The sequence below is a fragment of the Cynocephalus volans genome, chromosome 9 (genome assembly GCF_027409185.1).
Source record: "Cynocephalus volans isolate mCynVol1 chromosome 9, mCynVol1.pri, whole genome shotgun sequence".
NCBI classification, from domain to species: domain Eukaryota; kingdom Metazoa; phylum Chordata; class Mammalia; order Dermoptera; family Cynocephalidae; genus Cynocephalus; species Cynocephalus volans.
In genome coordinates this window covers 85,605,698-85,619,865 of record NC_084468.1, presented here as the reverse complement: position 1 = coordinate 85,619,865, position 14,168 = coordinate 85,605,698, and the positions used below count along the sequence as shown (strand labels likewise).

At 40.6% G+C, this 14,168-nt stretch overlaps 1 protein-coding gene across 1 annotated transcript in view; it reads left to right on the top strand.

The window, feature by feature from the left end:
• The window catches only part of TSPAN5 (tetraspanin 5), a 158,127-nt gene extending 144,200 nt beyond the window's left edge, over window positions 1-13,927 (top strand). Inside the window, exons 3-8 of the mRNA XM_063108530.1 lie at window positions 2,349-2,495; window positions 6,659-6,829; window positions 9,139-9,264; window positions 11,321-11,368; window positions 11,475-11,591; window positions 13,862-13,927. Of these exons, the coding sequence (XP_062964600.1) occupies window positions 2,349-2,495; window positions 6,659-6,829; window positions 9,139-9,264; window positions 11,321-11,368; window positions 11,475-11,591; window positions 13,862-13,927 (675 nt within the window). The remainder of the gene's footprint in view (window positions 1-2,348; window positions 2,496-6,658; window positions 6,830-9,138; window positions 9,265-11,320; window positions 11,369-11,474; window positions 11,592-13,861) is intronic.
• Window positions 13,928-14,168: the final 241 nt, after the last annotated feature.

Below are 14,168 nucleotides of genomic sequence, written 5' to 3'. Positions count from 1 at the left end.
TTTTATCAGCTAAAATTTTAATTTAAAATAAATGAATTTAATTTAATTAAGGGTATTTTTTTTTTTCTACCCAGAAAAAACAAGGAAAGATTTCAGTTGGTTTTCAACTGATAACTACCTGGGTATATTCTGGATCCATTAAAAATAAAGTTTTTGGTAGTCTTTCCCATGCTTTGCGAATATTAGTTCCCCATAGCTCTCAGTAGTATCTGTTTCTAGTCCTGTATTTGCCAGAATTTAGGATTAAATGAGTAGGATCTGCAGTCCAGTGAGGCCCCCAAATGATTGTAGTTTCCATGGAAACAGTTGAAGGTCTCTCAATTAAAACTGCCCCTGCAGTCTAGAGAGAGTAAGTATTAAAATGAGTTCGTCTGAAAAGTCAAATTAAACCCAGAAGAGACAAATGGTCCAGGAACATACAATTGGGATCATATTTTTTTGTCTTTCGGAGAGGAATTGTCTTGATATTTCAGGAACAGTTATGTTTGCTTGTTCGTTTGCTTTGCTGAGTTGCCCAGATGACTCTCCCTGTTATCCATGGATTGTGGAAGAGTGTTTGGGAACAGTGTGATCTTTGCTCAGACTTGTGTGTGAGTCACAAATAAAAAGCCCGTTAAAAATGGGTGTAATCATAGAATAGTCTTAAAGTAGGAAGAAACCTAAAGGTCATTAAGTCCCAATTTCCCATCCAATTTGGGAATCCCTCCTAGAGCACTGCTGGCAGAGTTCACAGCATCAGCTCCCTGTGAGGGGAAGCCCATATTTCTCTGGGCGGCCTTTGACTTAGTGCAGAAACCTGGTGGCATTAGAAATGCCTCTTCATAATAGAATTGACCTCTCTGTCAGTTCCATCTCTGTTACCTCTTTTTGGTGCCAAGTGAACTGAAGCTATTTCTTCTCCCGTAATTAACTTTTAAAAATTTAAGGATATTATCATGTAACCCCAAATCTGTTCTTCCTCTTTCTGAGCAGGTCAAAGACATTAAGACTTTAAATATTACCGTTGGTGGTTATAAAGGCACTCTGAGGGGGGAGGTTGGTTTCCTTCCAACACTGGACCCTCACCACTGTTGCTTGGATTTTCTCTGCTTCTCTGGCAAGTTTTTTTCTTAGCATCATTTGTATTGGTGGAGAATTGATTTCAGTATTTCTGTGTTTTCCTTCAATCTTCCCTGCCCCTGAAATGAGTGCTCATAGTTTAGAGCTCGGAAACCTAAGAAGTACAAAATTCCATCAAACCATTGGTTTATGCAGCGTTGGGAATGGTGTGGTTGCTTTCTGTGAGGTCACCTCAGAAGTTAGTGAACACACCCTTCATTCCTAACAGTTTTAATAATCTCTCGATTCTTCATCTGTGACTTTATTTAAATCCTTGACCTTTTTTTAAAGTCCTTTAGCTATTCCTCATAAATGTACTGTTATTAATATCATATTGTCATTCTTAAGTTAACACCTTCCTTGAGCAGAAACAAACTGAAAAAAAGCTAACAAACACACTACTCTTCTCCAAATGTTCCTACAACCTTAAAATGGATTAAAACTTAAAACTCTTAAACTCGGGTGTTGATTAGTGGTGACTGAGAAGCAAGTGTGTGCCCCTACCCCCCCACACACACACTTGGTAGGGAAAAGTACTGCAACAGACATTCTGTTCTAGTTCTGATCAGTAGTTGTGTGACCTCCAGCCACTCACCAAACACTCTGAGTTCCATTTTCTTCAAGTATAAAATAAATGATTACTTCCTGTTCTTCCAGGTTGTTGGGAGTGCTTTGACAACAGACTATTTAATATTAAGATTTTGCAGCAAACTATACCATGATACTCTAGGAGTATTTTGATTTGAGAGTTCAAAACAAATTTAATAAGAAAATAAAAGATTAGTGATATTGAGTATTCAAAACTCACATACACAGCTTCAAAATAACAGTAGCTGGTCTCATAATTTGTAATACGGGGCTGTGACCCTTTCTGGGTGTGAGAGGGTATGTTTTTCTTACATACCTGATTTTTACTGAAGACCACTTATATTTGGGGACATAGAAAGCAAAGTTAACATCCACGTTGTCTTCATACAGTGTTGGATGACAGTGTCCTTGCTTCATTTTTTTTGCTCTATATAGTTTTACCAAATATATGAACATATTTAGACCTTAGAAAGTGATTTATTTTCTTTCCTTTTTTTTTCTTTTGTTTTGGTGGTCTCTTGAGTGTTAATTACACCTGAAAATCAGATGACTTCTGAAGTTTTTGAGGGGCAAAGGGGAAAAGACAAGTGCAGTAATCCTCACATGTTGGAAAACTGACTTCACATCCTGGTGCCTTGTCATGTGTTCTTTTCCACTCCCAGGGAGTTCTGTCCAACATCTCTTCCATCACTGATCTCGGCGGCTTTGACCCAGTTTGGCTCTTCCTTGTGGTGGGAGGAGTGATGTTCATTTTGGGATTTGCAGGGTGCATTGGAGCACTACGGGAAAACACTTTCCTTCTCAAGTTTGTAAGTATCACACTCTCAGCTCTCAGACTGAGAGCCAAACTCTTATCTTACATCAGGAGGACACTCTATCTACAGGCAAGATGGTGACCTGCACCAAAGGCACTGACACATGGCCCAGGTCATGCATTTCTTTGGGGAGAACACTAGACCCCTGCCATGCCTCCTTAATAATAGAAGTACCACCCCCACTTATGCCATCCATGGAGGTTTTGTACAAGTGTATCACAAATTTGCAATCCAATCCCTAAAATACCTTTGGGACTAAGGTAGGTATATATTTTTTTCTTCTTTTAAGTTATTTCCCTCCCTCTTTCACACACATAGTGAGTGAAGAGTTGTGCAGGTAATTGTCTTTGAGAAACCAGGCTTAAGCGCAGTGACTGTGACCTACCCAGATTAAATATGTTAAGCAGTAGAAATGAGGTAGGTGCCATAGGCCTCAACTACACCCCCCCACCACGCCCTCCATCCCCTTCTTTGTCCTCCGACCCTATCCCCCTCCCCCTTCCTCTCTCCCTCCTACACCCCAGCTGTTCCACATCTTAGAATGTAAAAAATAATAATAAATTTTAAAAACTCAAAGCAGTAGGTTTTAATAAATATGGAGAAACAGTAAAAGGTGAATTGCCTTTGTATTTAGCCAGTATAAAGTTCTCTGTTGTATGACCAGCATAATATTTAGATCCTTTACGTGGTGTTTGGTGTGATCACTGTTAATGGGAATATTTGTAGAGGAGGGTTTTACCAGAGTATATAAAAAAGTGTTAAAAGTAAAAGTAGAGAAGGAAAAGTGAAAGCCTTTCCTTTGGAGATTCCTTCGAAAGGAGAATGAAATGGCATATGCTGACATATATGGATCTTAAATACTCTTGGTACATGTGTCCCAGGCCAGCTGAGTGTGTCTGTCAGCATGGAGCTTGGTGTGCTGGTGGGCATCTGCATCACAGCCCTATGTATGAAGTGGCCACTCCTCTTTACAGGAGCAGGAAAAGGATCAAAAGGACCCACCTTACTATGGTGAGGGAAGATGGTGGGATTTCTAGAAAGTAGTCTGTGTAATATTACTTGTTATTAGAATCATTTCCAACCTTTGTTAATGCATCATCGTCCAGGGACATTTTCATTTAAGACAGAATATATCCTAGAACTAGCCCCAGTGGCCACGCAGTGTGTGATTCTCCTCCCCTGCATTTCTGCCACACCATCCTCTGGCTCTAAGAGGGACTCACTGTGTCCCACCCAGGGTAGCCCATGTCAAATCTGGGCACCCTGGCTCAGAGAAGGTTTTGAAGTCTGTTTAACCTGAAAGTTCATGTGGCTTATGCTAACAAGGAATACCAAAGGGTACCTGGTGTTACATACAATTCATGAGCACTTGGTTGTCTGTTGCATACATGGGACTACGGCAGGAGGAGCTAGTTTCCCAAGACTCTGTCTGCTTTATCTGCCAGGTCCCTCCTTTCTACACACACACTACCAAGCACTTCATTCTTCACCTAGTCAAAGACCTGTGGAGCCCCAGGAGAGCTTTGTCTCTGATTATGCCTGGACAACTTGCCAGTCTCCTTGGCATGAGGTATCTAAGTGCTGATCTTACCTTTTCAGCTTTTCTGCAGCCTGATCAGGGCCTAGAGAATACTTATAGCCCCTGTTTTATCAGTTTAAGCCTCCATGCCCCAAAATGTGGGATCCCCTTTAACATGATTTAATATGATTTACTTTATAGTATTGTTTATAATCACAATCCCTTTAATATAGTTTATTTTTCATAGTTGAAGATACCAGAGTTAACTGAATAGGCAGAAATATACATATTTCTCTAATTAAGCACCTTAATTTATAAAGTCCTGTGTTGAAAATGAAGAGAATTAGGTTTTGGGGCTTTTTTAAGTCTTGGAGAATATTTTAAATGGCCTCTCTCTCCATTTAGTAGAAACAATTAAAAAAAAAAAAAAACTGGCCTAGAATATTCTTTGAGTAAGAGCAGTGAGATAAATAGGAAGTAAATGTCAACATGACTAAACAGCCTCAAAGATCTGATGCTATAAGACTAGGAAAATTGCTGAGGGAAAGTTCAAGAGCTTAGATACTGTGAAATAGAAATGGAGCTTCCTGGCTGACCGAGGCCCTAGGATGAAGCCTTTGAGTCAGTCTCTGCACCACTGGAAATAGGGGAATTAGCTGACAGGTAGCCTGGGGCATGTAGGTTTCTGCCAAATATTTGATAGGAATTGAATTTGGACTGAATTTTTGGTATGTATATTATGTAACATGATGAGAAAATTTACCAGGGGAACTAAAAAATGAACTTATCTAACCTTTATGGAGGTAAGAACAAAAATCTAATTAAAATCTTGACATGATTTCTGTCTTGGTGTTTTCTGTATGCACTCATGCATGCTAACTATAATTTTATCATTGCTATAGTGTGAGAACTGTCATAGTTACATGTTTAAAGAGGTACCTAATAAAGGGAAGGAACTTGTTTTATACTGGGGGGTAGGCACTGAGCAAAAGCGGTGTGATTTTTTTTTTTTCCTGTCCTTTTTTCTAGATTGAAGAATGCTTAAATTGAAATTATTGGTACCACTGATGATAATTAAGAACTGTTTGAATTCTGCTTCTAGTGAATTTACCAAGAACAGATAACCAGGAGCTCTATAGAAACATGAAGGGCTAAGCTGGAGGGTCTAGAACTGGGGCCTAAACCTTGGGGGTCCTAGACTTTGCCCAGCACTGATTTCTTCCTTCCAGCCCTCCCCTTGCTGCCTGCCTCCCCCTCTCTGAGCTGCCCTTGGCCCTGGATAAATGCTGTTAGAGATATACTGATATGGAGTGTGAAATGCGCCCCCCCCCCCCAATCACATAAGACTGTGGGGTCTCTGAAGGCAAGGGTATGGCTCATCCTTGCACTGCAAAGCCCACCTGCCACAGGGCCTAACCCACTATGGGACATCAAGCAGATGTTTGCTGAATGGAATAAATGTTTCATGTCTTTTAACAAGTAATGTGTCGTTTCCTTTGCCCTCCCCCTGCCCCCCTCCCCATCCAATACATTTTTCTCTTGGCTGGCTCTCTGCTTGCTGAAGAGAGAAACCACAGACTGCTTGAGTTCCCCTGCCTCCTCCACCACCCTCTGTTCTGCAGCCTTCAGGACCTGTGCCCCTAAGCTGTGGCCCCAGTGTCGCTCCCTCTGCCATCGTCATCAGCAGAGTTTGCCTGCAGTATACCCCCTGGTCCTTCACAGCCCCATTTCTCATAGTCTGTTTTAGCAAAAAAACAGGGTAAGAATGTGGCCGGCAGGAGGAGGTGGAAAGAACCGTGGGCGTCAACAGCAAGTTGATATGACTAAGAGGAGGCTCTTCGGACTCTTCTAGATGGAAGGGAAATTTCTCCAGAGTTACAGGCAATTACCACATTGCCTTATGGTCTCTAGCCCTCCTTTTAAAACTCATGTTGCCTACATTATTAGCCTTTGGCTGCACTTTGATGTTACATAAAATGTTTCCTGAGCCTGGTTCTTCCCAGAGGAAGGCGAGTACAGCTAAGATTCCTGAGAAAGCCCTCAACCCTGGGGTTTCATTGTGTCACAGTCACCGCCCCCACCCCCACCCCCACTTCCTCTTTGACCTCTTTCCTAAGATGGAGACATCTGTACAGCAGGTGCCAAGGGGAATTAAAATAGTGTCTGAATCCATAAAAGGTTATATTGCATGCAGAATCAAGGCCACAGTAGTAATAAATGACAGGTGATCCTAAAATATTGGGATAATCTATCTTTCAAGTTAAAGAAGCTTACTAAAGGTAGGGGCAGGTCCTCGTTCAAGCGTCTGTCAGTACATTAATCATGAGAAATTCATTAGGCCTTAATGTGGGCCTAATGAGAAATTCCTATTATTCATGTTTGCTTATGGGCTTTGTTGGTTAATTACCAAATGGAACACCAGAGACCTTAAAATGTGATTATGAAATGATTTTTAATTTTAGAAAATCCTTTCTTGGACTATAATATTCTATTAACAAATCTTAAGAAACTGAATATTATCTGCTTTGGAGATATATAACAATACAATGTAATTACAGATCCTTTTAGAGAGAAAGCATTTAACTATATATGATCAAAATAGTCCTTATAATTGTTCTCTTTGTGTCTTTTGTCTTAGTTTTCTGTGTTCCTGGGAATTATTTTCTTCCTGGAGCTCACTGCTGGAGTTCTGGCATTTGTTTTCAAAGACTGGATCAAAGACCAGCTGTATTTCTTTATAAACAACAACATCAGAGCATACAGGGATGACATTGATTTGCAAAACCTGATAGACTTCACCCAGGAATATGTAAGTTTAAATTTGGTTTATCTTGAAGTTTAAAATATTTTCAGAACGATGACCCCCATGATTATTCCTCCTGGCTTCTGCTTCTGCCAACTGGAAAATACCTCTGACTTTTCTGCGTGAGTTTTTGTTTGCTTGTTTACTATTTTAAGACTTGCTCTATGACTTACAGGATTTGTAGCCTAAATGGAAATGTCCTTTTTTTGCTTGTTTCAATTTCTATTAAATCAGAGGAACAAAGAAGAAAACTCTTGAGCAAAAAGGTTTTAATCACAGTAGTTTTTCCCATCGGCATTTGAAGAACATTGTTTTGCTGTGGGTTTAAAGTTTTATTTGGTTATTAAGTATGAATTTTTCCTTGTTCCTTGCCCTCTTTTTTAGTAACCCTTCATACTTCACAGCTCATAACAATATACTTAATAGGATATTTGTCCACAAGGTCCCTAAAATATGCTTATCCAAATATCATTTTGGCACATGCAGTTAAAACCAAAAATTTAGAAACTTCTAAGCCCTGTTGGCTTCTAACGAGTGAAGAATTTAATCTGGCAGTAGAATCCTGCCCACCCTGTCAGATCTTGGAGCACGACTGTGTCTTGGCTCCTGCAGTGCAAACAAAGCAGCAGATGCCCTTTTTCACTCAAAATGTAAAATGGTATAGACAGAGGGTCAAAAGACACAGATCTAGTGCCAAAAGCTGACTAGCTAATTTACCTTGGGCTCACAGGATCTTGACCTGTTTCTCCAATAGTAAAATGGAAATAATAATAGCTACTATCTAACTCATGGAGATACTATGACGCACTAATGAGATGTACATGGTTTTACATTAGTCCTAAGATATTATTGTCCTGTAAACTGGTGGTTCTTTATATGCCTACACTGAGAAATTGGGAAAGCTGAGTAGACCTGGACAGCCGTGTCCAGGGCATTAATGGAAGTGGCAGGCCTGGAGGGCAAACAAAAGCCCAATGGACCAATGGCCTTCTTTGAGTTCTGCTGTGACAGTTTTCCAGAATGAGCTGGCATCACCTTTGATAAAGGGAAGAAACGGCTCCATCAGCACTCGTCATGAGGGAGGCACCACCGTCCTTCATTAGGTTCTCAGCACTGAGATGAGCTGTGTTGGTTTTGTTCAGTGGCAGCAACAATTGTCCTGGAGTAAGTTGGACCTCAGGTGTGAAATTAGGCCCTGTGTCATCTCCTCCACGACTTCCCTGTTTTGCTAGCTCATGAGGGATGCAAGCTCCCACCTTCCCAGGTATTATGCCTGATTCGTCTGCATGATGAACCTGATGGAGCTTTGTAGGCAAACTGGAGACTCACAACCCAAGCCCTCGGAGGACCAGAGGAGCTTGAAGAATATATGCATGTTCTCTTGAATGCTGTCTACTTTATATGGAAATACTGTTTTTCCCTGTGACTTTATTTTTCCATCATGGAGTTTTATGTTTTGAAGTAGCTATTTGTTCTGAAAGCCTTAAAATAGTCAAGATTTGATATTTATTTAACTCAAAGAAGGAGAGATAGGCCAGTCCCAGGGAGTAATGAAGAGGCTTATGCAGCAGCCCTTGAATCAGGCCCTGTTTAAGACTCACTGAATTTAACAGCTCATTTTACTATATTTTAATTAGAAGACTGACTTTTTAAAATTGAAAACATAAACAAATGCTCTTGTTTAAAAAAAATTCAGAGTAGGAACAAATGTAAAGAAAAACTTTGGGGGTGATATATATGTTCACAACCTTGATTGTGGTGATGGTTTCACAATGTATACATCTGTCAAAACTTACAAACTGTACAATTTTAAAATGTGCAGTTTATTATATGTCAGTTACACCTCAGTGAAACTGATTTTTAAAAATACATTAAAATGTAGAGATTAAAACTTTAAAAAAGTAAGCTTCTCGGTAGCCCACCTAACCCCAGTTACCTCCTTGAGACATTACCACTGTTGTTAGTGTCTTGTTTATCCTTCTAGAATGTTGTTCTTTATTCTTCTAGAATGTACACAAGCCAAACAGACCTTGTTCGGAGCTCTGCTGTGCAATTTTCTGCCCTTCCTCCACCAAACACCATAGGTCTCATCAATCGTTTAAGTTACATGCCAGCACATCGTTACAAACCTTCAGCTTTAAGTACTTTGAAAACTTTTACAGGGGCCATTTAGGTTCAGTTTGGCTTAAAAATAAATTCTGAGACAGAGAGAAGGCTAGAGCTGGCAGAAGCTGGGTGTCGTTCTGGTGGGTGTGAGTGTAGGTGCCTGGTCGCCTCCAAGTCGAGATGTTCTAATTCTCTCCTGTTTGCTCTAGTGGCAGTGCTGTGGGGCTTTTGGAGCTGATGATTGGAACCTAAATATTTACTTCAATTGCACAGATTCCAATGCAAGTCGAGAGCGATGTGGCGTGCCGTTCTCCTGCTGCACTAAAGATCCCGCAGTAAGTGAATGCCAGCAACCTGGTGGCCTGCTCTGTGCACCACACCAGAATGTGTGTGGGATGGGCTGAGTGGTTTTTTTGTTGAAACCCCTTCTTACCCATTTATTACTAATTGTAGTTCCTGGAGGGGGCATAGTGCTCAAATCTTCCCAGTAGGTGTAATAATCGCTGACATCCTTTTAGCGATGTGCTGGTTCCTATTCTAAGCCCTTATGTGCATTGGCTCGTTAAAGTTCACAACATTCCTACCAGCAGATACCACCATTATCCTCCCCTTTCAGGTGAAGAAAGCAAAACACATGGAGTGTAAGTAACTTTCCAAGCTCACACTGCTCTCAGGTGATGGAGCTGAGCCTCAGACCCAGGCAGCCTGCCTGAATCACCTGTTATTCCTTCTTTATGAGAAGGACAGGCTCATATGGGCTCTCTGCATTGGTTTGGGGTTAGTAACCCATTTCTTCCTGGCTTAGTTCTGGGGGAAATTTTAGAAGTAGGAGGAGAGTTTGAAATAAGGTAAGGCTAGACTACTTTGGAGAAAGACCACAGTCACCCAGACTCTTGGGTGTCATAGTGACTACAGTAATTGCATTTGGTATTTTATTTAAAAAAAGAAAAAAATAGAAAACCTATTTGTAAACCATTATCTTTTACGACAGATTTGATTATATCTTGGGTCAGATTTTGTGCCTGGTATATAGAAGGACTTAAAATGCAGCTCTTTTATTGGAAGTGAAAAGCCAGGATTGAGAGTTAGAGTGACAAATGTGAGGGGTTACTCCTGCAGTGTCACTGCATGCTCCTGGCCATGGCCCTTCCAGGACTTTAGCCTCTCTCTGGCCCTTTAGTCCCCAAGTGTCCTCCCCAGACTCATTCTTCCCCTCAGCAAGCAGAGCTGAGCACTACTGAGTTCAGAGGTGATGTTCTTCCTCCAAGGTGAAGACAGTGCCAGTTAGCTCAGTTGGTTAGAGCATGGTGCTAATAACACCAAAGTCCAGGTTTCAATCCATGTACTCACCAGCTGACAAAAAAAAGCGGGGGGCGGGGGTCTTGGGGTGGAAAATCAGAATTTCATGCAGTCTGCCCATTAGGAGTCAGCCTGGGCTGTTTCTCTTGGTTTGAAGGAGACTAAAAGAAGGAGAGTCATTAAGGACTGTGCCACCTTGGCTCTGTGACCTGGCCAGGAAAGCTGACCCTTCCTGCTGGCTCATTTTTCTCTCTCCTCGGAAGAGGGCCGAATGAGCGACCAGCTCAGAGCCCCAGGTGCCCAGCACCCCAGGCAGCCTTGCCCCTGCCGTAGATACAGAACTGTGCACTCCCTGTCTCCCGTTCCTATCCTATACCACCAATCCATCAGGAGAATTCTGAAGATCTTGGGAAGGCATCATGCCTCCCCTTTCAACTACAGATCCTCTGGGTAGGGATATCTCATTCCATGAACTCTAAGCCAACAAAATCTTCCCCACACTTCACAGAGGGGAAAAATAAACTAACCCAAAAAAGCAAAACCCATGTTTTTCTGATCAGGCCCTGTGAGATGGATGTCAGACTGTCCATGTGATGTGTGGTCAGGGCATTGTTTCACTTTGAAATTATTAAAGTAATGCATTCTCATTGAAAATCTATTTAAATAATACAGACATATATAGATTAAAAGTAGAAGTCCCCCAAAAAGAGCAAAAAGGAAGGTAGTCATTGTGCCCTTTAACTGGGGTATTTACCCATGTCTCTAGGTTCCTAAACCCAGATAAGTTAAGCTTCTGGAGGTTGGCAACACTTTGAATCTTGAGCCTCCGGAAGAGTGAACTTGCTGTCCTTTCTGATATTCCCAGAGCCTCAGTTTTCCTCATTTGTAAAACAGGCTGTATCTTCATTCTAATTCTGAAGATTGTCATCATAACCACATGGGATAACGTATATAAAGTGTTGAACATGGTGCCATGGTGTATGTGTCCAGATACACAGTTTATTACCGACAGGGGGACCTTCTGCTCATTCCTAGGTGAGCTTTCTCTCTAACAAGACTGGATTTCACTTTTCTCTTTTCTTTTTTCATCAGGAAGATGTCATCAACACTCAGTGTGGCTATGATGCCAGGCAAAAACCAGTAAGTGGAACCTCATCTTGTCACTTTGCACAGGGCGTTTGGAGGAGTTTTTGCATATGCATGGTGCTTTATCTGTGACACTGTGCTCTCCTCTTCCCTTGTGAAGGAGGTTGACCAGCAGATTGTGATCTACACGAAAGGCTGCGTGCCCCAGTTTGAGAAGTGGTTGCAGGACAATTTAACCATCGTGGCTGGTATTTTCATAGGCATTGCTTTGCTGCAGGTAAGACAAGGGTCCTTTGTGGATGTCACAGGGAAGAGAAGCCCTGGGAGAGCCCCTGGCAGGACAGGAGCTTTGCTTAAGCATTGTAATATCAGAGTTTTTAAGACACATTAGAGGGATGGGGAGCAGACCTAAACTATTTGGTTTGTATTTAAAGCTCTCATTTTAGATGGTACTATCTTGAAATATTTCAGGAAAACTTTTTTCCTTTTCAAGATGGAGAAATTTAATGGGTCAGTAGTTGCCTACGGGCATTCCATCATTGCCGTGCGCTCAGTAATACTGCCTTATGACAGCAGGGGCAGACATGAATGGTTGGAAGTAGATCTCAGTGGTAAAGTTAAGGATTTGGGGAGTTTCATAGAGATTCCGTGCCTCTTTCCCTTTCTGGACCACCTTGCCACAGTGCTAGTGAGGAAGGGATCACCCACTTTTCCTAGGCAGTCTCAAGGGCTGGACTCCTGATGTTGTCGATGTGATACTTTCCTTGGAGGGTCGCAAACGGGGCATATAGTTGAACAAAATTAAAGAAGATGTAAATAAATGGAAAGATATCCTGTGCTCACAGATTGCAAAACTTAGTATTGTTAAAGTAGTAATACTCCTCAAATTGATCTACAGATTTAATACAATTCCTACCAAAATTCCAATTGCCTTTTTTTTTTTTAAATGGACAAGCTGATACTACAATTCATATAGAAATGCAAGGGATCCAGAATAGCCAAAACAAACTTGAAAAAGAATAAAGTTGGAGAATTTACACCTTCCAATTCAAAACTTACTACAAAGAGACAGTAGTCAAGATAGTGTGTACTTAAGTAAGGTTAGCCATATAGATCAGTGGAATGGAACTGAAAGTCCAGAAATAAACCCATAAATGTACAGTCAGTTGATTTTTGACAAGGGAACCAAAACTGTTCAATGGAGAAAGAATGGACTTTTTAACAAATGATGCTGAGAAAACTGGACATCTATGTGCAAAAGAATGAATTTAGATTTCTACCTCACACAATATATAAAACTTAACTCAAAATAGATCAAAGACCTAAATATGAGAGCTAAACTATAAAACTCTAGAAGAAAAACATAGGTGTAAATCTTTGTGACTTTGGATTAGACAGTGTTTTCTTAGATATGACACCTAAAGCACAAGCAACCAAAGGAAATATAAATTGGACTTCATCAAAATTAAAAACCTCTGTGCAAAAAATGATACCACAAAGAAAGTGAAAAGATAACCCAAAAAATGGGAGAAAATATTTGCAAATCATTGTCTTGTATGGGTCTAATACATAGAATATATAAAGAACTTTTACATCTCAGCAGTAAAAAGACAAGCCCAATTTAAAAATGGGCAGAACATCTGAATAGACATTTCTCCAAAGACGATACAAATAGCCAATAAGCACATGAAAAGATACCAACATCATTAGTCACTAGGGAAATGCAAATCAAAACCGCAATGAGATTTCACTTCACACCCACCAGGATGTCTATAATAAAAACAATAACAAGGGTTGGCAAGGATGTGGAGAAATTGGAATCTTCATATGTTGCTGGAGGGAATGAAAATGATGCAGACTCTTTGGAAAACAATTTGGCAGTTTCTCAAAGAGTTAAACATAGAGTAAGAGTTACTATGTGATCTAGCAATTCTACTCCTAGGAATGCACCCAAAAGAATTGAAAACATGTTTACCCAAAAACTTGTACGCATATGTTCATAGCAGCATTATTTATAATAGCTCAAAAGTGGAAACAATGCATATATCCAACAACTGATGAGCAGATAAACACAATGTGGTATATCCATATGATGGAATATTATTCAGCCATCAAAAGGAACGAACTACTGGTACATGTGGATGGACCTTGAAAACATTTCACTACTTGGGAAAAGACAGACACAAAAGCCCCGTATTATATGATTCCTTTTATATGAAATGTCCAGAATAAGTAAATTCATAAAGACAGGAAATAGATAAGTGGTTGCCAGGGTTATTGGGATGGGTAAATGGGAATGACTGCTCATGGGCACAGGGTTTCTTTTTGGGATGATGAAAATGTCCTGTAATTAGATAGTGGTGATAGTTGCATAGCTTTGTGAATATACTAAAAACCACTGAATTATACACATTAAAAGGATGTATTTTGAATATAGGAGTTATATCTCAAGTTTTAAAAATCAAAGATAAAAAAAAGGGAAACAGCCAAAGAAAAGCCTAATGAAGTTAAGAGTTTCACTTGACTCATTTTTCCTTCCTTTCTCAGATTTTTGGTATATGCCTGGCCCAGAATTTGGTTAGTGATATTGAAGCTGTCAGGGCTAGCTGGTAGAGCCCTCAACAGCTGCTGTGAAGACACTGGACAGACCCAGCCTTCGTGACCCTCCCACGTGCTGAACTGATATTCACACTGCACGGACCTATCACGGAGACATCCTGCAATCTCACCCAATGGAGCTGCCAAGAACTTGTTCTGGGGGGGTTAGACTGGGAAATGCTGCTCACTGACAGAATTAAAAAATAAACAAGCAGTGGGAAAGTCATTGCGCCGTGAATCTCTACTGTAGCCATGA